The 27346-nt window shown below is 39.4% G+C and overlaps 2 protein-coding genes across 2 annotated transcripts; both read left to right on the top strand.

Moving 5' to 3' along the window:
* Nucleotides 1–2811: 2811 nt before the first annotated feature.
* On the top strand, nt 2812–27346 carry LOC139477847 (uncharacterized). Its single transcript, XM_071260281.1, has 6 exons — nt 2812–2866; nt 3096–3129; nt 24107–24223; nt 24846–25566; nt 25866–26041; nt 26330–27346. Exons 1-6 carry the CDS (start codon nt 2813–2815, stop codon nt 26905–26907), a joined length of 1680 nt encoding a protein of 559 aa, XP_071116382.1. The 5' UTR covers nt 2812; the 3' UTR covers nt 26908–27346.
* On the top strand, nt 18074–24005 carry LOC139477801 (uncharacterized). The gene is made up of 3 exons (XM_071260217.1): nt 18074–18107; nt 21194–22414; nt 23950–24005. The coding sequence occupies exons 1-3, from the start codon at nt 18074–18076 to the stop codon at nt 24003–24005; spliced, it is 1311 nt and encodes a 436-aa protein (XP_071116318.1).

Below are 27346 nucleotides of genomic sequence, written 5' to 3'. Positions count from 1 at the left end.
GAACCTTTTTCTCTTTTTCAGAGATTGAAGATTCATTGTCCAAAAATACACACGAACGTTTACTCACTATGTTCTTAATAGAAGTAGGCAACTGTTGAATGAATAAATCAGGTGACATACCGTATGAGAACATATCATTTGATCTAGTAAACACAAAAACCAAATAGTTCTCAATGTTGACGCCAAACACTTTGATCATATTGGTTATCATATCTGCCGTTGTTTCGTCGGTTTGTCCAACTTGCGTTACAAGGAGTATGGCATGAGGAGCATTACTCATGTTTTCATTCAGATAGATATTTGGTGCTTCCCCGTAAATATGTGGTGTGTCCAAGACCTCTATGCCTCTGTCCAGACGAACACATTTTCCCTTTTGAAAGTTTCTTGTCACACTGATAGCCCTTGTAGCGGATTCAAACACTGGTTTTCCAAGTATGGTATTTCCTGTTGCACTTTTACCACTCCCAGTTTTACCAACAAGTATCAGCCGTAATGTGTCATCCATTGTGCTCTAAAATACAACAATATGCGTCAGTATCGAGTCAGAGGAGATTTTTGGTGGTTTGGGGATATCAAGGATAAGCAAAACGTCTTTGCAGAAAAAATATCACCAACTACACACAATTGTATGAAAAATGACACTTTTAATTATTTTCGTGTTGGTTTATGTTCATATAATGATCTCAATTTACAGAAGAGTAGGAGCCCACATGTACGAATTATGATTTAAGAAATTAGATTGTTTAAATCTAAATTTCGTTGTTATTTAAACTGCTACAGATCCAGAAAAGCATGTCATTCAAGCAACGAATCTGTCGTACACCTTATTGAATATTTCCGTAAAGTTGTCATTTGTATTATAAACGGTAGCCTGTATTAATATTTGGACGAAATTCAGAAATCCAAATCAATTATCAAGTATTATCTTTTGTTACTGAGCCATGGCAATAGTAATGTGAGTACCCATATCATTACTTCCACTGTTTCCTTAAATCAATAGACCCGTGAAGATCCGTGGTAGAATATGTCTTCAGCAATTTAACCCATGCTTGCCGTAAAAGGCGACTAACAGGATCAGGTGGTCAGGCTCGCTGACTTTGTTGATGCATGTCATCGTATTCCAATTGCGTGGATTGATGCTCATGATGTCAATCACTGGATTGCCTGGTCCAGACTCGATTATTTACAGACCGCCGTCATATAGCTGGAATATTGCTGAGTGCGGCGTTAAACAACCAACCAACCAACCAACCTTAAATCGATAAAATCATACAGGTTTTTCATTAAGTATTGGTGGACATTATTATATTAAGAGCAATTTCATATGTAAATGTTCGAAGGTCGGGACAAGTCAAGATGAAGGAGTCGTGCGTTTTCCAGGTGCATGTGATAGTCACGATCTTGTGAGCAGACAATCCTGGTACGCAATAACTACATATTATAAAAGTTGAGAACATTTTTATACACAAAAACCCACACGGACGTCAGATGTATGTCATTGATGAACTAGTGAGTGAGTATGGTTTTACGCCGCTTTTAGCAATATTTTAGCAATATCACGGCGGGGGACACATTATACCCATGTCGGGACTATAACCCGGGTCTTCGGCGCGACGAGCGAACGCTGTAACTATGCTACCCGACCGCCCTACACTGATGAACTAGGTGGTGACATAGAACTGGATTTATCATATAATGGGTAAGTTTCTCGGCAGGATAAAGCCAACGGATAAAAACGATATCCGTTGGGGTCATATGCGGATAGAGATGCAAATATCAAAGGTCAAGTAGGACTACTTTCACTGTTTATAAACAAACATGGCGTCGCCCTCGTCAATCGAGTCAGAATTAACCATCGGGAATCTGGATAAACTACAGGGATAATTGTTATCATTATAACAGTCTAACATACTGAAAATCAGTGTCTAACTGTGACGTAGCTAAGGCATTTTGGCAACTTTGGAGATATAAATTACGAAACAATTTTGCGAGGGCACGAGGCCTAGCCAAGCGGGATCAGTAGCTTCTCCCCAAATTAAAATAGTTGTATTTGGCCGAAATATGTTTGAATTGTTACCTTGTTTCGTTTTGTCGCCGTGTGTACATCTGACTACACTTCTTAACGTTATGACAGAACAGACCGACTGTCAACAACATAGACTAGACTAGGTTTAGAGTTGTTTCCCTTTGACAAAGGGCAGTTACTCTACCGGATAGACCTATGGATTGCCGCGAAAGGCAATTAAAAACAACTGTTGTTTTGCGTATATGTTGCTTCGCCACTGTATAAGAAACAGATTTTAGTTGGAACTATACTGGCTACTGTCACTGTCCGACTGACACATCACTTACCCTGTGACGTAATAAATATTAATGCGCGCATTCCAGGAAAACTCGCAATGTTTCGGTAATGTTTGTGAGAGAGGGAAAGCGATTTTGAAACACAGAATTAAAGAATGACATTATATGATAAAGAGGCTCGATAAATACAATGTGTGTTCCTAATGCAGGATATTTACTATCCCCAAACACACTCGCGTGATAACCTCTATGTGAATAAAGATATCTTACCCAATGAAGTGTGTTGGCAGTTCCATATGACTGAGAGTCACTTGCCTCATAGAGCCGATTGACTATAGTGTCGCCTAGTTGTTATTGATTTTAACGAATCACAAGGACACTGAACTGTCACTTCGCTTCCTCATTGGTCCTGGCAGTTTAACTTAACGTTATCACCTCGCGTCAGTCTGCCACTCACTCAAATTCCCAGCCACTGTACATTATCCACGTAGAGCGTTGGTTACATGTATTGATGATGTCACGGAGAAAACGTGAGGAAGAGATGCCACACACAACAAACAAACGTGTAAGTTAAACTGTTACACATAATTGTTTTATAAAAAATATGATATAATTTATCCCCACTGGATAGTCTTCGTGTTGAAGATGCAGCAAATTGTCAAAATTGGTCACTAGTCACAATAAACATGTTTTTGTATGGTTGTACCGGTAATATTCATATTGATATAACAATTGTACTTAGAAGAAAACGTTTCATGGATGACAAAAATTAATTTCTGTTATTTTTTAAACAGCCCAAGATGTCTGGTCCAAGAGAGCATATCAAAGGTTGGTGGAATAAATTTGTACATGAGGTGAAATGGAGTTTAACGTCTCGTCCAAGATTATTGCACTTATATAGCGACGTACATGCGTGTGTGTGTGTGTGTGTTTAGTGTGTGTGTGTTTAGTGTGTGTGTGTGTGTTTAGTGTGTGTGTGTGTGTGTGTGTGTCTGATTGTACTAGTCCGGACTGATGCCGATTTTGTGTGTATGTGTGTGTGTGTGTGTGTGTGTGTGTGTGGCTGATTGTACTAGTCCGGACTGATGCCGATTTATAGTGCTAGCATACTGAGATACCATGTCGCAGTTTAACATGAATACCCCATTCATACACAGTATACTGACTCCGAGCGGACCAGTCCTTGTTTTAGCCCATTAATGCCGAGCGCCAGACAGGGTAACAACAAGTACCATCTTTTAACGTCTTTTGGTATGACGCGGCCGGGGATCGAACCCTGGACCTTCCGCTCTCAGGGGGGACGCTCTACCACTAGACCACGTAGGCGGTCTAAGGTACGTTTAGGAATGATCTCTACTCACGTGTACTGTTATCCCGGGCGACTACAAGAGCGTGCTCGGGATGTCTACATTTAACTCACTGTCAATCGATTCCTACAGACATCAACAATGACGCTGATACGACAAATTGGGGATGGGGTTAGTAGGTTGGGTATGGTGGAGGTGGGGTCGGGGTGGTTGGTTGGTTTGTTGTTTAACGCCGCACTCAGCAATATTCCAGCTATATGACAGCGGTCTGTAAATAATCGAGTCTGGACCAGACAATCCAGTGACTGATATCATGAGCATCGATCCACGCAATTGGGATCGATGACATGCATCAACCAAGTCAGCGAGCCTGACCACCCGTTCCCGTTAGTCGCCTTTTACGACAAGCATAGTCACCTTTTACGGCAAGCGTGGGTTGCTGAAGACCTAGTCTACCCCGGAATCTTCACGGGTCTACAACAGGCAGGACTACCAGAAGAAGATGGGTCGGGGTGGTGTGGTGGGGTGGGGTGTTGAAGCGGAAGGGAGGGTAGGGATAAGGGTGCGGCTGCGGAGATCTTGTGGTCTGAGTGGAATGTGCTGCCAGTCTAACTTAACATCATTTGCATTGGTTTTGGGGTACATGTAAGCTTGTTTCATCGTTGAGCTATCGATTTCATTAACACAAAACAAGACATTCTTGGACCTTATATCTAAATCGTTTCAGCGAGTAATATACATTTTACATTTCAATATTAATCAACTGTGAAATGAATGTAAGCTTGAAATTTAACTTACCGACGTATGTCTTGTTACATGCTGGAAATTATGCTAATTCTGAATGAGAAGGACATCAATAATTGTGGGGTATTGTTTGGATATTAACATTACATATACTCATTTTGTCTAAGAAGCGTCGACGATATTGTTTCTATACCTTAACTTTTCAATGGGACCCCCCTGTCCATCCATTATTAAATTCACGCAGAACCTTGAGAGTATAGAAGAAAACTAATAGGAAATCAGTACCGGAACAACAATTAATAACATATTCCCATTTCTAGTTCAGTCAGGACTTCTTTATTTGCCTTAAAATTGTTTTGGATATTCAAATGTGGAAAATATATTAAACGTGCAGGATGTTTATTTTTTTTAAAACAAAATGTACATTTCGATACTTGTTTCAGATAAGGCTTTGTGTGAGTGTTTTTTTTGTTTAACTAGTAAGTGATAACCCAGATATTATATCGCAAATGCATGTATTCAATAATTGAGCAACTCTGATCTTCCCAACCACGTGCTTATTACATGTCAGGTGTATGGTGTGTGTGTGTGTTCTGTCGTCTAAGGCCCCGCGATTCGCTGTTCAGAATTGCGTACCAGAAACCTATGATTGTTGGTTCGAATTCCGGTTTGCCCTGGTTATGTTTCTAGGTTTGTCAGAACCATACCCGTGCTCGTGGGTTTCACCGAAGTGGTAAACGTCTGACACCAGCATCACTTCGGGCTTTCTCCCACGTTAAACCGGAAGTTTTCATAACATTGTTATTTAGGTAGCTGGGGACATAGGCTTCTGTTTCCAAGTTGCACTGCATTTTGCGTGTACATAATGTCCTGAACCGGAATTGATACTAGTAAACCGTAAGTGCTTATGACTTCTTCTTTTTTTATTTAATATGGCATGGGACTTTCGGTTTCAAAGTTGTACTGTAATTGGCGTGTGTGTGATCAGCTGTTACCTGACATGGTAAAGTCAAAATGGTTCCTGATTCATGGTTCTGAGGTGAAATATTCAAAGCAATTAGGACATGGTGGGTCTGTGTCTGCCTTTGCTCTTGAACCTTTCTAGTTACTCAAATGTTAACAGTAGTCTTTTGTCAAAAGAAGTGAAGACTTCTCTGGAGATATTCATGCTAAAGAAAAGGGCTACTTAATAAACTGTGACACCCAGACGGCTAATTTCTACGGACTACCCAAGATCAATTAAAGTAAATCGATGAATAGTGCTATTGCCGAACAGAATTCGGAGCACATCGAAATGACCAGCTCTCCTGATTTGACATTCAGGCTGACTGTCGGAGGATCGAACAGCCCGACGCAGCGCCTTAGTAATCTCGTCGATTATATTTTAAAACCACTAACAAAGCATGTACCGAGTTTTGTAAGGGACGATATAGACTTTCTTAACCACTCCCCGATGCCTTACCTAAAAATCCGACTCTAGTCACCTTTGATGTGAAGAGTTTATATATCCGATTGATGAAACCCAAAGTGAATTCTAGAAATGCTTTAATGCATTTATCATTACATTCTTAAATGTTACACTGCTACTTTACAAATTCAGTACATTTTGATATTTCACAGTTATATGCATATAATTCATTTAAAGTTAAAACGTATTTAAAACTTCTTTCAGTGGCATTTAGAAGTTGGTGTGATGAAGTAAGACGAGTTCTATAGATGAACAACTTCTTTATTACAATTAGTGCGACGTTTCGGTGTAGATCGTAACACCTTTATCAAGCAAGTGATGGATAGTGCTTACTTACTTATATTGGAGATTTAACATGCGCTTTCCGACTGCAAGCGTATGTCGCCCACGGGCCCGGCCCGGCCATTTAATGTGTTTCCAAAAAGGGGAAAAGTGAGTTTGTGCAACCCAGGAGGGGGGCTTTAGGGGTTGCTTATATAGTAATTTTGAAATTTTGAGATTTGGAAAGAATGCCAAGAGTGGGTGGGGGACGAACTAAGGGAGCTGTGTGTGTTGGGTGGTTGTTAGATAAGGTAGTTTTAGTTTTAATATTTTATTTGGGGTTTAAATGCGACTAATTAGTCCAGTTTTTATTAGGTAAATGCCTAAGGCTTTGAATTTTTCTAATTTATTTTGTGGATTTAGGATTGATTCTAGTGTAAGTCCGGTTTTAAGATTTAGGGTGGTCTGTAGTGTTGTTCGGTGTCTTCGGTAGTGTGTGCAGTGAATGAGTACGTGTTCGGGTGTTTCTTGTTGTTTGCAATGTGGGCAGTTTCCTGTTGTGTGTAGATTAGCTATTTTACGGTGATTATTTAGTTTGGTGTGGCCTGTTTGTAGTTTAGTAATTATTCTGTCGATTTTTTTGAATGGGTGTAGTATTTTTGGTTTATTTAGTTGTTTTTTTAGTACTTTCCTGATTTGGCTATTTGAGTTTTGGTATATATTTTGCCATTTTTTGTTGATTCTTTGTTTAGTGACACTTTTGATTTCTGATTTTGAGCTGGATAAGTTTAAGCTTATTTCTGGGAGTTTAAGGGATAGTTTTGCTGCTTTATCTGCCTTTTCATTTCCAAAGATTCCTACGTGGGCGGGGATCCAAATGAACTCTATTTGTTTACCTGCCTTAGTTAAAGTTGTTTGAGCTATTGAGTATTTGATTTATGAGTTTCGGGCAGTTTTTAGTGTTTTTATTTTTGAGGGCTTGTAGTCCACTGAGGGAGTCGGTTAGAATGAGGATTTTGTTTTGTTTTTTAGATTGCTTATTGTGTAGTGCTGAGGCCATGCCCATTAATTCGGCCGTGAATATGGATTGGTTGTTTGGGAGTCGGTAAGATTGTGTGTTTTTGGTTGGTTGTGCGATGTGGACTCCGAAACCTGTGTGTTTTGAGATTGGATCTGAGGATCCGTCTGTGTATATGTGACACCAATTTGGCCAATTTTCATGTATGTATGCCAGTGTGGTGGTTTTAGCGATGTTAGGATCGGTCTGTTTATTTAGTGTATCGGCTAGTGTTGTGTCTATTTTTGGTATTTTAAGTTTTGGAGTGAAGATATTGGATGATTTATTGTTTTGTTTTGTGTTCATTTAGGTAATTGGTTATTCTTTGGGAAATTGGAGTAAGTAGTGGATGTTTCCGGGCTAGGGCTTGGTTTCTAGGGCTAATATTGTTTTTTATTAACTTTTCGATTAGAGGGTTTGATTGGGACGCGGCCCAGAAGTTTAGGGTAAGTTGTTCCCTACGTAGTTTAAGTGGCATTTCTCCTGTTAAGGCCTGGAGTGAGGTGGAGGAGGTGCCATGTTGAGTTCGTGTGATTAGTTTTAGGGCCTGATACTGGATTGAGTCTAGTTTTTTAATGAGAGAGTTGTTTAAGGTGTCGTAAATGGCACTGCCATTGTCTAGTTTGGATCTAATTAGTGATATATAGAGTGAGAGGAGGGTGTTTTTAGAGGCCCCCCACTTGGAGCCGGTTAGGCATCTTAACGTGTTTAGGTCTTTGCTGCATCTGGTTACTAGGTTTTTAATGTGAGCATCCCAGGTGAGATGTTCATCGAAGATTAATCCTAAGAATTTGGTTTGTTTTTGGAATTTGATTGATTTGTTGTTTAGTTGGAGGTTTAGGGAGGCGGGTTGCATATTTTTGTGTTTAAATACAATTCCTGTGTTTTTTTCTGAGTTTAGGGAGAGGCCCCATTTGTCAGCCCATTTTTGTATTTTATTTAGATATTTTTGTAGTAAGTTTCGGGCCCTTTTAATGCTTTTAGTGCGGATCCAGAGGGCTCCATCATCCGCGAATTTTGATGTGTTTACTTTGGGGCATAGTCCCTCGAATAGATCGTTAATCATAATATTGAAGAGTGTTGGGCTTGGGATGCTGCTCTGGGGAGTGCCATTTTCTAGGGGACATTGGTCCGATAGCGTTTGGTCTATGCCCACGGTGATTTTTGCGGTTTGTTAGAAAACTTTGGATGTAGTTAATTATTGGACCTTTAAGTCCTATTTTTTGCAGTTTTTTTATTAGCCCGTTATGCCAAACCATGTCGAATGCTTTGGAGAAGTCTAGAAAGATGCCTGTAGTATATTGTTTGTTAAGTTGGCCTGTTTTAATGTCCTGCTCTAGTCGGGCGAGGTTATCTAAGGTTGAGCGTCCAGGAGTGAAACCGCTTTGGTCTGGATTTATTATGTTGTTTTGTTCTAAGTAGTGTTGTAACCTGTTTTTGGCCATTGATTCCATTACTTTGCATAAGTTAGAAGTTAGGGAGATTGGTCTGTATGAATTAGCCTGGTCAGCTGGTTTATTGGGTTTGGGGATTGGTATGACCAGGGCTTGTTTCCAAGGTGATGGGACCTGTCCGATTAGTTATATGAGGTTATAGAGTTTCAGAAGAGTTTGGAGTAGTTAGGGTGGTAGTTGTTTATGTATCTGGTATGAAGTAAGGTCTAAGCCTGGGGCTGTGCCCTTTTTCCTATTTTGTAGGACGTGGAGTAGTTCTTCCATTGTGAAATGGAGATTAATTTCTAGGTTTTTATCTTTTGGCTCTTTGGTAAAGTTGGTTTCTGATTTTAGTTGTTCCTGGAATTTTTGGTTGAAGTTGCTATTGCTACTGACGGCCGAGAGGTGATTTGCTAGGTTATTAGCTTTTTCAGTGGGGTTTGTTGAATTGTTTATGTTGGGAGTTTTTTTATGACGTTTAATGCCCCTAATGGCGTGGATTTTGCGGCAAACTGTTCTGGCGTTAGTATGATTGTTAATTTCTTCGCAAAACTTTTTCCAGTCTCTAGTTTTGCTGTTTTAACTAAGCTTTGTACTTTGTGATTTAGTTCATGTGCTATCTTTAGGTGTTTGAAGTCACGTTTGGCTTTATTGAATGCGAATTTGCGTTTACGTCTAGTTTGTTCTATCTCCTCGTTCCACCTAGGAACCGAGGGTTTGCCTATGCTGGTTGTTTTGAAGGGAATTGAGTTTTTAGCTGCGTTTTGTTATATAGTCAGTGAGGTTTTTACGGTAGATTTCGGGGTCGTTACTCTCTAGGTCAGCTAGGTTAGCCTGGTTGCAAATTTCCTAAAATTTGTCCGAGTCGGCTTTGTTGTAGTGGAATTTAGGTTCCTGGTTTTGGGTTGGTGTTGGGATGTTTACGTCTCCTATAGTTATATTTATGGGGAAGTGGTCACTACCTAGTGGTACCCCGTGGACTTCCCATTGAATACTTTGGGCTAAATCTGGGGTGCATATGGTTAAGTCGATAGCCGACATTTTGTGGTGTATTTTGTCGTATCTAGTAGGTTGGTTGTTATTTAGTAGTATTAGGTCATTTTGTTCTATCCATTCTGAGATGAGTTTTCCGTGTTTATCTATTTTATCTTCTATACCCAAGGTAGGGTGGTGGGCATTAAAGTCTCCTAGGAAGATTGTAGATTTATTGCCTATTTGGAGGAGGATGTTTAAATCCTCAGGTTTGACCTGTTTTTCTACCCAGTGGTATATATTTATGATATTAATTTTTTGGTTGTTATTTGTTATTTGGATACCGTTTGCTTCTAGGTTTGGTGTGTTTATTTTTAGTTCTTTGTAGCTTAAGTCTTCCCTTACGTATATGATTAGGCCGCCTCCGGCTCTACCTGGGTTTGTTTTGGCTCGGTCAGTTCTTATTGAGTTATAGTTTGGTAGGGTGAATTTAGATCTAGTAGAGAATTTAGTTTCCTATATACAGACTATGTGTGGACCTTTGTCTCGTTTGAATTTAGCTTTTAATTCCTGGCCGTGGGAGGCTAATCCGTTGGCGTTCCACTGAAATATATTTAGTCCTTCCATTTTGGGGGATGAGAGGTTATTAGTTTGTTTTGAGTTTTAGGTTGTGTTTAATTGGTAGCTTCCTTAAGTTGGGAGAGAAATAACTCAAAGGAGAGAGTTGTGAGTTTAAGTTTTTGCGCTACTGAGTGAAAAGCTTTAGTACTAGCATTTGGTGAGTTTTGCTTATGCATGTAGGCTAGGAGTAGTGTGAGGTTATTAAGAGGTTTAGTGCTAGTTAATTCAGGATTTTTGCGCCTGAAGTTTTTGTTTGTTTTAGGGGCTGAGAAAGTGATTTCATTTATTTGGATAGTGCTAAACAACATAGGTATTTATACTTATTAACATTAAGGTTTATACAGTTAATTGATTGAAGGACACAGAGAGCTGATTAAGATAATTGGAAGCCAGTGGATGACTAATGAACACAAAGTCAACAAGCAGACTGATAGAGATGATGGAAGCCAGTGGATTAATTGGATGGACATAGGGATTTAGCAATTAGGTGATGGTTAGCAGGTGGGATGTAATAGCCTTGGTCTCTGTTCATTGCTGGCTGGATCCTTTTGATGTAGATGGCTTCTAGGAGTTTCCTAATTTTGTAGTCTGATTGATTGTTGGCCAGGATCTTTATGTTGTTCCACTGGATGTTTAGGTCCGGGTGGATTTGGGTGTGGTCGGAGATGGCTGATTTTGAGTCATTTTTTTTTACTGAGGTCTTGTGTTCTTTTATTCTAATGGGTAGGGGTCTGGATGTTTCTCCTACATAGGAGTCGCCACAGTCACATTGTATGTTATATACGGCAACAGCTGGGTATTCATTCTTTGATGTAGGGGGCTTGCCATTGGCACTGAGGATGTTCTGGATTGTCCTGCCTCTCTGGAATACTGTATCAATGTTGGCGTGGTGTTTAAGCAGTCTGCGGATCTGGTGGCTGGCTGTAGAGAAGACTGATGACAAACGGGGATGTCTGTTGTCGTGGAGGCCGCTCTCTGGGGCTGAGGATGCTGTTGATTGTTTGTTCAACTAGGCTGGTAGGATACTTGTTGATGTTAGTGAAGACATGGCGGAGGTGGTTGAGTTCAGTTTGTATATATACCTATGTTTTTTAGCACTATCCATCACTTGCTTGATAAAGGTGTTACGATCTACACCGAAACGTCGCACTAATTGTAATAAAGAAGTTGTTCATCCATAGAACTCGTCTTACTTCATGTATCTAAAAGGTAAATTGGAAGAATGAAAAATATACACTTCCGACATTTTTCGTATTTTTTTCGTTTGGAGAGAGAAGTAGTGACAGTAGTGATTGGTATCCGATGGGTGCAAACAGGTGTCGAGTGGCTGTCTCTGATGGCTCAAATTTCGTAGCTCTAAAGATCACGACGGCGATACAGACTGTGAAGTAGTTTGTCTCACAGTCCCTGAACCATATTATTTTCCCTTCTGCCCTAGCCTTACTGTAATGCTATAGCCCCAAATGAAAGAAACCTAGATGTTCAACAGGTTCAGGCTGAAATGTCCATCCCACTGGGGCTCCTTTTAAATTTAAATATAGTTTCTCCTTTTAATCCAAATAATATATTTTCAGAGACGAAGCGTTAGTCTAACCGTGAAGCACAACTATACAAAAGATCCCACGCATGTCTATATTTCATCAGACAGACTCTCCATGTTCCTATCGATATATATCAAAAGACAAATGAATTAAATAATACATCACTGGTGAATAGGTTAAATGCGCATGTCAGCGTTGATCCTACAATATCCCTTTTCCGCAAAATACATATATACTGATGAATTAACGTAGTAATTCAACGCAAATACATGTCCAGATGTATACATCAGTTTCATCTCGTGAACTTTATTCATGTTTTTAGCTCTTTTTCTACAGGAGTATGGGATGTTACATAACACCAGAAAACCAGGTTTCAAATTCAAGTCATAATTTCATGGTCCGTCTTGTATGTTGGAAACCAATATCGCAATATGGCTGAATTTTGCTAAAAGTGGCATTTACCCGATTACTCAAATAATTATTCCATTTTCTTCATGCTCGTTCTACAATCATCTACGATCACTATCTATAAGGAGGTATATCTATATTCATCCAAATGTACATACATATATGTCCACATACATATGTATTAAGCAAGTCCCACATTCTTCCTTAAAAGATAATGCTAAGCATTTCCTCTGTATGTATTTATATATGTAAAGATCGTTTTAATGTCAACGCGGATGCAGTGAACGTGCCCTAGACCTAATGCTAGAACAACATCAAATCTCTGAAAGGAACATATTTTACAAAAAAAGCCCAGTTAAACAATACTTATATACTATACTAAAAAGGAGACAAAAGACTTTGTTCATTTTGCCAAATATTGGGCTGTACTGGACGATCTGGCTGTTTCGGGATCTGTATGACAGACAGACCTGATGCTTTTAAGTATAAAGATAAGTAAGTATAGCTATTGTATATATATTCAAATATGTTTGTGATTGACCCAACCTTAAAAATATTGAAAGATGAGTGGTAACTATTTATGTCATTATTTCAAGTTAGAATGATAGCACATCAGGAAATCATGGCACTTTGATATATGTATCTTGTTAACCCAATAGTTTTTAAGTAAGAGCAACATGTATATCGAGAGTATAGATTTAGTGCGTGAATTATCACACATTACTTTCAGAAAGTGTGTATATTCTGTTTATCGGCAATATATGACATAAGACGATTCATGCGGGTAAATACGATTTACTTCAGAACTAATATAGATTACTTTAGGTGAAGGGGAAAATGTATTTAATTTACAGAACTATGGATTTCGGCAAGCGTCATGCTCAGGGGGTTGTTTGGGCGGGTTTAAAGGCTTCTGGTCCTTGTTCGGGCTTTGTGTTGGACGTGAAGACAGCATTTCCAAAATGACCAAAATGATATCTGAAGCAATTCTCTATTTTAACTTGTACCGTGTGTTCCAGTGCCTTTTCGGGTGAACAATTGGCTTGCCTTTGCAATTGTTTGTGGTGGGTGCCACAGTGGATCGGGACGAGCTCGCCTTTTTGCGAGCACAAAGAGTAATTTTTTATGGTGAATCATGACACATGCTCCTGGTGTTGTCGGAATCGTGCAGTTGGCGCTACTTTTGGCAAGGGTTTCTTATGATAATTCAAAGGCTTATGTCGCTTTTGTTAACTGATAAAGATGAGATTTAATGTCAGTGTATATGGTCATGTAATTAAGAAACAAACGGCTAGAGGGAGTTATTTATTGTACTATAAACAACGACCACGACTCGTTTATTTCTATATGAGATATCAACATTACCTACAGCCTCTTTAAGGGTGTTAAATTAGGAAAAAGTACCCGCCTATTTGCGAGCACCCAGTGTCGTCATTTTTTATGGTGAATCATGACACATGCTCCTGTTGTTGTCGTAATCGTGCAGTTGGCGCTACTTTTGGCAAGTTTTTCTTATGATAATTCAAAGGCTTATGTCGCTTTTGTTAACTGATAAAGATGAGATATAATGTCAGTGTATATGGTCATGTAATTAAGAAACAAATGGCTAGAGGGAGTTGTATATTGTACGATAAACAACGACCACGACTCGTTTATGTCTTATATGATATATCAACAATTACGTACAGCCTCTTTAAGGGTGTTAAATTATGAAAAAGTACACGCTTAAAAAATATTTAATGATGACCTCCTGAATAGAATCCGACCGCGGCAATGCCAGATAAATCCATTTTATGAACAGGAGGGTTTGAATTTGGTCTTTCCCGCACATTCTCACAATTTTCTTGTTGATTATGTGTACCTTTTCTCACAATACCTATTTTCATTTCGGTCTCACTTTCGGATGCGATTGTTCGTGTATTGCTTTTATATACCTCTCCCAGCTACATCTATTGGGAACAACTCACTGGACACTTCCAGTTAAGTTGATGGTACAGACAGATAAGAGAGATCATGTTACAAATGTGAAACCTCATTCCAAAAAGAAAGAGGCGAAAGCTGAAACTCTATATGACCTTTGATAAACAAAAGTTAGTCATTAAAATGCATTACATATTTATTGAGTAAATGAAAACACAATACGTGCGTGAAACAAATGACACCAGTACAGGCACACCAAGTCCCCAAACCTAAAGTCTGCATGTATCAATACTCATATCTGCCACATCCTCAACCACTTAACTTACTTACACAATCATCTCACTCAATGTTCGCCAACCCTCGTATCCCCACGCACGCACGCACGCACGCACGCACACACGCACACATGGCATTCATCTTTCCCCACCATATCCCTACAACCATCTCGCTATGTCTACGTCAGCCATCATGGATCCATGCGCATGCTTACATACATACATCCTTCTTCCATTCCCCTACATCCATCGCACTATAACTATAATGGTTACTATAACCGCCTTCATGCACCCGCACTCATACTCACATATCATCGCATGCATCTAAGTAAAACATCGTAAATATGTAAAGTAACGAAACTAATGTGATCAGGAAGTTTTGTCATGACACTCGTCAAACAAACATTACCCACATAACAATATACATGTTGTTACACAACTATTCTTTATTGCTTTCTAGAGCGCTCGTGTCCCCCTGGCAACCATGTTGCAAACTTTCAGATAGTATTTTTATTTACATGTATGTCTTTTCTTATCCACCAAAAATAGCAATAAAGCAAAACTCAATTAAGAGTTGTATGAATATTTAGAAGCAAAATAGAACTTAACAGTAGCACATTCAACCGTCTACCACTTGAGGTTTGTTGAAGTAGATAATACAATTTAAATGTTCCACTCCAATATGTTTACATATACCTTTCATGGATGTAATAAAGTTTTAAACGTAGTAGTTAAGAAGTTTTACAAGTCACACATCGATGCTGCGATCACATTACTGCTACATGCGTAGTGACCAGTGTCACAGGTTACATTCTTAGTAACAGTGTACAAGGAAAACAATATGAATCTTGCATGATGTATTATGATCACCATGACAAACGTGGAGCTTATCAAATGTAAAAGCTTTCAAATGTAGTCGTGTTAGGTGTCCATTGTTAGGCTTTATAAATAGATGTTTGTCGATGCATTTCATTGTGATATGAAAACAGGCAACAAGGACTGATACTTCCCTGTCAACTACACATTTTCCAGGAAGTCTTTTTTCACAATAATGCAAAACAATTTTCCTCCTGATAAGTACAGTAGTCTTTTTTTCACAAAAATGCAAAACAATGTTCCTCCCGATAAGTACAGGTGCATACGTTAAAATGTTGCCTTGATTAGACATTTATACCATGTTATTCGGTATGATTAAAAACGTTTTTTTGTGAAGTGTTTAGTTAACATCTAAAATTTGACTATCGCTATCGAACAGGATCTGATTCTAAATTCTTGTCCAAGTTGTTTGTTTTGTTTGTTTGTCGTTTAAAGCCACAGTCAGTAATGTTCCAGTTAATGATGTCGGCCCGTAATTTAATAAGTTTGGGCTTGACAAACAACTGACTGGTCTTATGAACAACGTCCTACACTGCCTTGTCACAACAACACGCAATCAACAAAGTCACCGAGCTTGACCACCCGATCGAATTAGTAGCCGCGTACGGCAAGCACATGTTTTAGGTTGTGAGGGACCTACACTAACTCCGAATTACTGAGGGACATTGTATGGGTGAGTGAGGGAGTGGGTATTCCAGTTGTATCGCAGCGTGTCACCTTAATATGGGAGGAAAGCCTGAAGTGATGCAGGTATCAGACGTTTACCACTGAAACCCACGAGCACGGGTATGGTGCTGACAAACCTACAAACATAATCAGGGTGAACCGGGATTCGAACCCACAATCAAAGGTTGCTGGCGTAAGTGTTCAAATGGTTTAATTTGCAATTCAGACTTCAGAAATTGCGTGATTTCATAAAAAAAACATGAACATGCCAAAATGTCAATTTATAAATCAATAGCGTGAGTGTCCACCTCTGGTTGCGATGCAAGCAACACATCTTCATCTCATGGAATGGACCAGGCGTCGCACAAAGTCCTGTGGGATATCTGTCCATATCTGCTGGAGCATGTTTCGAAGTTCCTTGATTGTCTGTGGAACACCTGGTTGACGTCGCCGAAGGCGCCGATCCATCTTATCCCCTATGTGCTCGATTAGTGAGAGATCAGGGGAGCGAGCCGGTCAGGGGATGACATTCACGTTGTTTTGTTGAAGAGATACTGAACAAGTCGAGCAATACGAGGCCGTGCGTTGTCATGTTGAAAGGTAATGCCTTGGCCATGACGACGCAAAAACGGTAGAACAACAGGGCCTATGATCTCGTCGCGGTAGCGCTGTCAATTTAGATTTCCCTCTACCACTATCAAACGGGTCCTCTGTTGTAATCCCACCCCATACCATAACGCTGCCGCCCCCGAACCGATCTTCTTCCATGACACAATGATTGACGTAACGTTCACCTCGACGTCGGTACACTCGAATCCGTCCATCGTTGTGGCTGAGGCGAAAACGAAACTCGTCAGTGAATAGAACTTGTCCCAATTGCCTGGCCGTCCAGCGTAGACGCTGTCTGCACCACTGTAGACGTGCTTGACGGTGGCTTCCTGTCAAAATGGGACGTCTGGCGGGTCTTCTGGCGACAATCCCTGCACATCTGAGACGGCGACGTACGGTTTGTGAAGATATTCGTCGAAGGCCAGGGATGCTTCTTGCAGTCGCTGTTGTTGGCTGGAATCGATTTTGTAGGTGTGTTGTTCGAATTCAATGGTCTTATCGATTATTGGTTACGCGTGGCCTGCCACTCCGAGGATGGTCTCTGACTGCATTCGTCTGTGGCCAACGTTGCCATAAACACCAATTGGTGTTTCGGTGGACTTTGAATTGTCTTGCAACATCACGTTGACTCGTTCTTTCTTCAAGCATACCAATGGCTCGCAGACGTTCATTTTCGGACAGGCGTGGCATTTCGTAATGTTGAATAATTGCGTAACTTTGTTGTTTTTCTGAGTGGTTGTTGTCAGCACGATGGTAAACAATGCATATGGAATCCCGTTTACGCACATGTTTTTATACCAATTATGGAGTAGTGAATGCATGGGGCTTGCATAAAAGTCAACTTTTATATAGAATGCATGCTTTTCTGTAGCAGTTGCGTTTTTGTGACTTGATTCCATACATGTACTACAATATTGAAAACCAAACTTTACTTGTTTGAAAAATACACTGAAATATTGGTGTCACAGGAACTTTTGTTGTTGAGTATATTATCAAACATGTATGGTATTCGCGTTTCTTTTGGTTGTGAGTATATTTGTAATGATGATTTAGTATTGTACGCTTTCATTTTGTCTTTGTCAAGGTTATTTTAAAGCACAAGACGTACGTGGATATATATTTTGAACCAAAATATCAACTCCATAAAAATAGTTTTCAATCATTAATGGAAAGATGGTTAAATGAATAATTAATATATTTTTAAAGAAATAAAACAGTGACATAATAACTACAGTTTTATGTTAGCACGAGTAGCGCTATTGGAATTATATGAATAAGCGTTATAAAGTGGTAAGCTTCTTCACAACACTGTAACTATTAAATGGCTTTATTGGAGAATCACTAAAGAGACAGCCACCTAAAACAGCCAAATATCACACAGTTTTACTTGTCCACCATCTTGAAAACATTTCAGCGCGTTTGAAACCACTGAGAACGCCCTCTGCAGAGTTAGACGAACATGCTGCGGTAGCGCGGCGGAGTTGACCAGAGGGGGTGCATGGAGGTGAGAGTGTTGGGATAGATGATGGATTTAACAACAAGTAAGGCCATCTTGAGCGGGACGGTATTTGTAGATGGGTAAGCATATGAACTATGATTCTCTTTAGGTACAAAATGCCCCGCTTGAGTATATGTACACCATTCCAAGGTAAATTTGGGCCTTTTCGTCACCAGGAGGATCGGCAGAGCTGATTAAATGAGGGAGGATCCACGATGTTCGACCTGGTAGAAGTGTGTAATCGAACCGCACATCGGTGGTCTTTGACTGTGATGTCAAAACAAACTCATTCATTTACTTAAACTGAATGTTCATCTTAATTGTTATTGACGTGATCCAGAGAACAGGCCTAGGGTGTTATTAGGATGCGAATAAAGTAATAATAGGATTACCAGAAAAACGGGAGATAACACACAAGCCAATAAACTTTGCCAAGTAACACCAGAGTAAGTCAGGACAAAATTGAAAACTGCCCCATATTTATGTATGACAGACTAGTCGTGTAGTGTTGCATGTATATATGAAAACAAAGTTATCAAAATGAAGAGCAAAATGTTGAAAGTTACCAATAAACGTGTTTAAGTGTTATATCGTCACTGCAAAAATAATGAGTGTTTGTCTTTAGTATTAACATTCAAATACGTTATATCTGTATTAGCGATATTGTCTACGTTCCACCGGTGAGTAAGCGTTTAGCCTTACTATCTCGTATTATAAATATTTGCAATTGTATTTCTGAATTCATCAGATACAGTTTTATGATGCATCGCGTTTGCACTAGTGCGTGATAACAGCCTTGTGTTTGGGTGTTTCTGTAGTTTAAATTGCTGCTCTTAATGTATAATTCTGGTCCTCTTCCATATGACTATATAGCAAACAATAAGCTTTCGGGTCCCGTTTGGATCGATTTGGGTGGCAGCTTATAAACCTATTCATTGGGATCGCTATTAAGTAAGATATTTCTTTCTATAGGCATAAAAACCTGTTGTGAGGTTTTACTTTCCAGTCGGATTAAATCTCCTAAACCGGGACGTTGTAATGTCCCTGAGATTTAATATAATATCCAAGTCATATTTGCTATAATATCCCGGGGAGTTTATTATTGTAAGTTCTGTTCAGATTGTAACATGTAATGAAATGTAAATTCAAATGACAGATGTTTTCTTTATATTCCCGAGGATCGAACTCGCAACCTTCATATCTGTAGCGCAGTGAGTGTACCACGAGGCTACAGAGGTGTTGATAAGCCACACTGGTTTTTAGAATGTTCTTTTCAAGGTCAGTACGCCAGCAACATATTTTACGCGCGTTTCCTAAGGTTCATGGAAAGTATGTTCGAAACATAAAAATGTTGATAAATGTTGTTTTAAGTTTCTTTTTTCGGTTTATAAGCATGGAAAAACACCTTCCCTCGCTTTTGGTAGACGCCCCCTTGGGTTTTCCCTCTCGCCAGGGCATGCTCTGTCTACCAAAACCTCGTAAGCGTGTTTTCTCCAATACCTAGAATATCCATAGAATAGGTTAATCTCGGAATCTCCTTTATCACTGGGGCTCCTCATCAATGTAAATGAAGTTACTTATTTCTATCAAAATTAAACAGTTTTAGTGACTAAGGTTTATTCTGAATACACATCACCAGTTTGGAAATTGAAACTAATCTGTTAACAGTAACAGGACACAGGTCATGTACAAAGGAAAAAGTGGAATCCCGTCAATTAGGAGGAAGAACCTTAAACCTATTAATAAACATTAGAATAAGCAATTTGGAAAAATATATATGCATATAATATCTAGCAATAAACACCAAGATCACCTTCTACAAAAATAAGTTGTAAAAGCCTGTTGAAATTCGTTTGCGTCTTATGTGATTATATAACTTGCGAAAGTATTGATCCTTTTCCTATACTCAGACGTTCCTGAGCCTTGCGCTTTTCTAATTATTTTGACTAAAATTATTACCGTTATCATTGTATAAGTTAATGGGGTATGCGTGCCGATCAAGTACGTGCCATACATGTAAGCGACATGGTACGATTCCGAACTTATCACGAGAATGTGTTTATGAAACATTGTCAAATAGTGGTGACATTAAATCTAGGAAACAATACGCGAAATCGCGCATGCACAGAACGGAAAATTTGGACAAGGCATTTAACAATCTGCATGCGTAGAACGATTGATTTCAGTACTTCCGCTAAGCGCTACAGCGTCAAACTCGGGCCTGGATTCTAACACGCGAGATGGTTTGAAAGCGTCCAAATAACTTCGTTTTTCCGTCCGATGACCATATACGGAAAAACGACATTTTCGTGTTTGTAGTGTTATGTCCCGATACTTACCACGAATCCGAGAGTCAGATACGCTCATGGGCAGAAATTCTTTGACGTCACTTCTTGGAAATTCCCAGAATACCTAAACAACGTCATTTCTGGTTAAGTCGTCACTTCTGGTTATGGATATTACCTAGATTCCCTACATAACGTCACTTACGGTTATGACCTCATTTCAATCTGTGAACTTACACTTTCTGTGACGTCTTATGGGGCCAAGCTCGGTCCTTTCCGAACGGAACCTGTTATATTATTGTGGACACGCTTCCCTCAAATTGTCATTGGGAGATTGATTCGGACCATGCCCCACCTTTAAACAAATGTTTGACCAATCGTGGAGGAAGCCCCACACGCCTCATGTCTACTGAATGGTTCCCCGAAGCTGGCCAACTATAAACACTTGTTGAATCACTTTCTGCGCTGTATCGTGACTTTGAATGTTTTTAAAGTTTCCGTATGTGACGTTGAAGGTCAAGGTCACTAGGTGGAATGCAGACGTCCCAAGAAACTTGTGTATACACAGTATTTTTGAGCATTCATGACTGGAATTTGACTGTGAAGGTCATTGAGGCGGAGGAACTGTGTTATTAAGATAGCTATAGGCACAGACCTTTTTGTCCAAAGTTTTGCAGCATTGGCCATGTGTTTTTCCAAACCGGAAGTGATGTCGTTAAATCAGAAGTGCTCATAACGAACATGCATGTGCATGGAGGCATAGGCATGTCTGACTCAAAGGGTCATAGGGACCAAATCATCTGATGCCCCTCAGTTCGCTGTGCAGACTTGCATCCCTTAAGCCTACTAAAAACCTATGATCGTGGGTTTGAATCCCGTTCGTATGTATCTATCTACCTATCTACCTATCTATCTAGTTTTGAATAAAGATTCATCATGGTTTGTTTGCAGAACCATGCCGTAACTGTCTTGGCATCTTGGACAAAAGTCAGGGCTTTCGAGACGTGACATGTCTGCATCTCCAGGAACATGCCAAATACAAGGGTGATCTTGAGGAACATATAGGAAGCTTATATAGTCATGGATCATCATCCGTAGTCCTCACATTTGAAGGAACAAACGCTATCCCAGCAGTAGATGATGTCGTTGAAACTATTAAAGCAATTCTCAAGAAATTAGATAGTACTGAAGTTGACGAGGATAATCTATATACAGTGGAGGGAAAACTCAGGGGGTCAAAAATGCTGATAGATATTTCTTGCCACGTGTGTGCCACATGCGTCTCAAATGTCAGAAAAGATGCGACGGGACACGTGTTGAGTATGCACATGGACATAGCAGCCGTCAACAGTAACACAAAGAAACAGAAAAAAGAAAATCCTAACCTCCATGATAAACGGAGAGCAATTAAGAATGGCTTCATACGAAATGTGTGTGCTCTACAAAATGTTTCTGGTGGTGGGAGTATTATTGTACATTTCCTAGGTAAGGACACGGAGGATCCAGGAACATACATTGGAGGGTTTGATGAGATGGTAAATACAAAACTGAATCAACTTTTACCGCCTGGCGAACTATTTGTAAATAACTTCAAAAGGACGCATTTGAAAGGCAGTGGTTACGTGATAAAGATTGATGTTGCATCAAACAGTACATTAACCACTACGGACATGAAGACCAAATTACCTCTGGACGATTGTCTTCTGGAGCTTGATCTGCTAAGTCTTGGAACATTCATAAGGACACTGTCATCAAGAAGTCAGCAAGAAAGGAACAAGCAACAACTTCAACAACAGAAGGATGATGATCTGCATGAAAGTAGGCATGTGCAGCTGAAGAGGTTTCCTCGCGGTAGGTCTGTTGTCAGTCACAAAGAAGCAGCGGACATAATCTGGGACAAATTGGAATTAGGTGAAAACATCAGTGCATTTGCCAAACTGGAAGAGGGTGGGACCTATTACTGTGGGGTAGCTGAAAAAGTAAAAGAACTACAACGATATAAGACTAAATATATTGATTTTACAGGCATTCCTCTTGCAAAAAACCCAACGGGAAACGTGGAAGCCTTTCTGAAGGAGAAGATTGAGAAGGAAATGGTTGCAGTGACTGAACATTTTGTTGTTGATAAAATGCAAAATTATTCAAAATCAGTCAACATCAAAACAGAGCCTCGTAAGGGAAGGATGATTCTAGTTGTACATGTGCCTGCATATCGAGGACTTCTATTTTTTGAAAAATGTGGACCTGTGTCATATAGATATGATGATACTGTAGAAATTGTGAGGCGACTTGAGTTAGATGAATGGTGTGACAAAATCAAACAATATATGACATGTAATGAACAAGTTTCATGCCTCCAAGCCAAATACAATCAATGTTAAGAACAAAAGGTAGACGCTTGATGAAGGTGTTTATGGAATATTTGCGGATTTTTAAAATAAAGACCTATATCTGTATTTACGGTTGTTTAACCTCAAACCAACCAATCATCTTTGATAGTAAATTATCGGTGCTGTAAAGATTATCTCAACTGTGAAATCATGTCAGTCTTCTGATTGTAAACTAATAAATTTTGAGACGTAATCAGTCGCGATTCCAGATTCAATTCCAATAAAAAAACATTTATAATCGTGAACATTTCGTCTTCCTTGTGTTATATGGTTGAACAATGATTGTAACTGTGTTACATTGATTTTTGCTGAGATTCGGTAGACGCTCATTTCATTGTTTGGACAGTGATCAGCCGTCTAGAAGTTTCTATGTTTAGATGCTTGTGTGGTGTGTAAATTTCCGGTAAACACTGCTGACGAGGACAGTATGTTATAGAAACATATGAAAGTTCAGTAATGTTCTAGTGCTGCTATCTTGTTTGGCTGTAAATATTGTGGGACAAGAGAGTTAAGGTATCTCTCATGCATTTCATCGCCTCGAAACCATCTTTTAAGGATCGCTCATGACCCCTGACTCCCAGTCTAGCCCATCTTGGCAACTTGGTCACTGTCGCCGCTGGGTGAATATATGCTCACCGACAAAAAAAGGCGAATACCATACATGAAGGTTAATATATAAAGTATTATTCATATTCAAGAGAATTTAGATTGATTCTATGCACAAACGAACATACTGTTATGGTGTATGACCCGACGCGCTTGATCATATCACATAGGACGTCGTAGATCCATGACTCCTTTTGTCTCCATTTGTCTTGTGCAGCATTAAAGTGTAAAGTTTGGAAATCACGTGCAGCATAAGAATAAAGAAACTGTGTTAAACTTCATTGATTGTTAGTTTTGTCATTAAGTTGTACACATCACTTCTTAGTACATACTTCTCTATGTTTCTATGGTTCGCGTTTGTTTTGGCGGTGAGTATATATTATTATCACTTTTACTATCACCACTGTATTTTGCATTTGATACTGCACTCTGCCATCATATTTTGTATTGATATTGAATATTGTCCTATCACTCTATTGTGTACTGCCATTGTAATTGCTGTACAGTAATTTGTATTGATTTGTAAGCCTAGTTAATTTGGTAATACATTTGTTGAGTGTACACCCATTGTTGTTTGTTTGTTATTTTCACACTGGTGCCAAGGTTAAGATATTGTTTTTATATGGGAATAGACAGGCGACACTTGTTGAAGTGAGTGAATTAATATTATCGCTATTTCATGATAGTCTGTTAATACTTGTTTGATTTTAGCAACGTCTAACACTATTGGGTATGCATCAACACATTTAGGAAGTCACAGAGTCTGACAACAGGTTCCAACACTTTCCCAGAATCCCTACAGAAAAACTGCCAAACTACCTCAAAGACCTCAGAAACTTTTTCCTAAATCTGTTTATGTTAATTTCAGGATCAGATACAGGCAGTGAAATACACCAGCTGAAATTACCATGCAGTGATCCATTTCCTCCAACTACCTACTACCTTGGTGACAGTTTCGATGATGCTCAGACATATTTTACACAAGGTACAAAATAACCAACACTTTAAAAGTATTTTCAGACTCTGTGTCTTGCGAATGAATAATTTTCTTACAAGATTCAAGCACAGATATTCCGTAATTCTGAGGACCGCCTCGATGGTCTTGTGGTAGAACGTCCACCCGGAGAGGGGAAAGTCCGGGGTTCGATCCACGGCCGCGTCATACCAAAAGACGTTAAAAGATGGTACTTGTTGTTACAACAAACTGAACAAACGGATCTATTCAATTACAAATACAAGAAAGCAATTACAAATGAAGCCGATTTTGTTCGAACCTTTTGTCTAATTTCTATGATGTCCAGTTGGTTGATAATCCGTGACATTAAGAGTTCAGACACAGTGATTTCTATTACATAATATGTATATTACATGTTCAGACGAATGTACATGAGCTCATTTATTTAAAGATAACTGGTATGTTTTTCATTGAAGGCAACCTGATCTAAGCCTCTGTAACTCGTTGTGTTCGGTGCAACCATTGGTCAAGCTATAATGCGCTGGTCTTCGTTACTGATGCTAGTTTTGTTCCCTTTATGACTGTTGGTTTGCATGCTCGCTGTTCATATGTAACTACATACATGTAACTACATAAACCTCTACTTACACAGAGCAAGCAATGCCTCCAGTGAACTTTGTCAGCGCCCTCAAGAAGGAAAATCCGCATGTGGTGAAACGAGTGGCAGATTTATTAGAATACAATGGAAGGGGTATTGCTTTATTTGGTCGGTCGCTGGCAACAACATTAAACTTGCCTTGTCACAAACCACCTGATGTTTTGCAGTGTGACGTATTGATCATCACACGAAAGTGCCTACCTTTTGTTATATCTTTCTCATCTGAAGCAGTTGATGATGCTATTGACAAATATAATGCTGAATTGGCCCATCGCATGAGGGTGATTTTTGGAAAATACACAGCAGAAAGGTTCACTTTCATTTTTTTGGCCACTGAAGAAAAGATATATGGGAAAAAGAACAAATTTCACTCCACAGTCCATAAAAGAAGGTCTACGGTAATTGAATCCTGCTTTCCTGATCAAAAACACATGACCGATTCCAAATTTGAAGGGCTGAAGAATGCTTTAACAGCTACAGCTGCAAGAACAAGTATCCCATTGGCACCTAAAGGGGGGGGAAAGGGGTCGTTTTGGGTTTTGATGAAAGAACAGTTTTCAAAGTTACTTAACAATGTTGATCTACGCCAACCAGCAGGTGTATCTCAAACACTTCATGGGAAAACAGTGTTCATGTTTGAAGCTGCCCTACGACTAGAACGAAGTGGTAAAACACTGCTCATCTGTGACAGCATAGAGGAAAAGACGAAACAAAAGTAGGTTTGCAGACAACATATGCTCCATCACAGCTATTGTAATACTGTATCAGGCATGATATATTAAACTGATGGGTTTGAATATAACTACGTTGATTGAGAATTATCAGCACAGAGGCTGCTAGAGCAGTCTAACATTAGGAGGTATTCTTCACAATTAATAGGTGTAGAGACTTAGGCTAGTGCTGATGTCTTTGCAATGTCTTCAACTGTATATAATAATAACACGTATACTAACATGTAATCTTTGCATGATGGAATTGTTAAGATATGAGAGTAAAGAACATGCCATCATTCAGTCATGCCCCAGCTGAAGTGACCATCGAGACAACTGACTCCTTCCGTCAGTCTGGTCAGGACTGGTCACAGTTCAAGTACATCGTTGTAGCTGCCACACGTCACCAGTTCAAGGACATTCAGGACACGTTGAAGGCACTTAGGACTCCAATATGGAGGATCTATGAACGTGAGGAAGGTTAGTAACACTTAGATTATTGTCATGCCTGTGAACATAAGAATATTTTTATCCTAATTTCTTTCAATCCTTTGCAGATGCCTTCTTTCACTTCAAGGTTGTGAATTGCCATGAATAATATTATAGATATGAGTATATTTGATACAGAATCAGTTTACCTTTTTTCAAAACGTAAACTATAGTTCCCTGATGGTTCCTGGTGGAAATTGATAGCAGTACATTTTCTTCTGCTGAATGAAGCTAGATACAACACACAGAAAAAAGTAAATTGCTGCATATTTGTTTCAGTTGAAATCCCCACAGAAACTGTGAGTGTTGGGCTCATAGGCTACCCAAAGACAGGGAAAAGTCTTCTTGCCAATGCAATTGTAGGTGAGAAACTGTTCGATGCTGGATTACAGAAACCCACAGCAGTATGTCAGGAGAAACGCGCAAGAATTGGTAACAGGGAAATTCAAATATTGGACACACCTGGATTTTCGTTCAAACAGAACATTAAGAGAACAGTCGATGAGGTGGTGACAAAGGCAAGTTCCATTGATGCCTTCTTGCTTGTCGTGAAAGCATCTCCAATGACATATAACGAAGAACTGCTCCTCAAACATGTCAGATCTATTGCGGGGAAGTTCTTGTCACATAAAATAGTGCTCGTGCTTACAACATTAGATGATAACCTCACTTTGAAGGAATACCTAAAGAAAATTCCTAATTTCCTGAAAGACTTCCTCCAGTTCTGCCACAACCCACCTGTGCTTTTCAATGTCAACATTGGGACACAGTCCGAGAAGGCAAATGATCAAAGACGAGAATTGTTTGGGATTATAGGAGAAACATACATGGGAAACCTGTGCAAGAGAATAAACTAAATGTGAACACGATTCGACAGAAAGTAACTGAAGCAATCTGTGAACTGTCACTCTTTACACACATATCATACATACCGATTGTTGTGTATGAATGAATATTGTATTTGTTTGTTTAGTGATACCGACACATAATGTTGAGGTGGCGACCCAGATACAGTGTGACCTACCTTAAAAATGCGTATGTGTCCGTCCGTTAACCGTTTCAGGAGCAGGACTCTAAATCCGTTAAAATTATTGTTGACACTTTCTATACACGCCGGTCTAGTGGTGAACGTATACTCTTATACTTATCTGATATGTTTGTTTATTGCACAGACTAGTGTTAATTTTTTTATTTTGTTTTGGGCACATTATTGCGACAGGCGCTACAATGCATTAATCAGGATTTTATGAACGCATCACGAGACGACTTGCCTACTCACAAGGTCAATATTGTTAT

The sequence above is a fragment of the Haliotis cracherodii genome, unplaced genomic scaffold (assembly GCF_022045235.1).
Source record: "Haliotis cracherodii isolate W230 unplaced genomic scaffold, xgHalCrac1.p SCAF_36, whole genome shotgun sequence".
In the NCBI taxonomy this organism is placed as follows: domain Eukaryota; kingdom Metazoa; phylum Mollusca; class Gastropoda; order Lepetellida; family Haliotidae; genus Haliotis; species Haliotis cracherodii.
This window is presented reverse-complemented; position numbering and strand designations above follow the sequence as displayed.

Bases quoted from the DNA above. Each gene is read 5' to 3' on its own strand.
- LOC139477847 (XM_071260281.1), top strand. From the start codon at position 2,813: ATGATGTCACGGAGAAAACGTGAGGAAGAGATGCCACACACAACAAAC. The intron at 24,224-24,845 runs GTACAAAATAAC...CTACTTACACAG, and splicing joins TCAGACATATTTTACACAAG to AGCAAGCAATGCCTCCAGTG. The intron at 25,567-25,865 runs GTAGGTTTGCAG...GCCATCATTCAG, and splicing joins GAGGAAAAGACGAAACAAAA to TCATGCCCCAGCTGAAGTGA.
- LOC139477801 (XM_071260217.1), top strand. From the start codon at position 18,074: ATGCCCCGCTTGAGTATATGTACACCATTCCAAG. The intron at 18,108-21,193 runs GTAAATTTGGGC...GTTTGTTTGCAG, and splicing joins TATATGTACACCATTCCAAG to AACCATGCCGTAACTGTCTT. The intron at 22,415-23,949 runs GTAAGGGAAGGA...GTTTGATTTTAG, and splicing joins CAACATCAAAACAGAGCCTC to CAACGTCTAACACTATTGGG.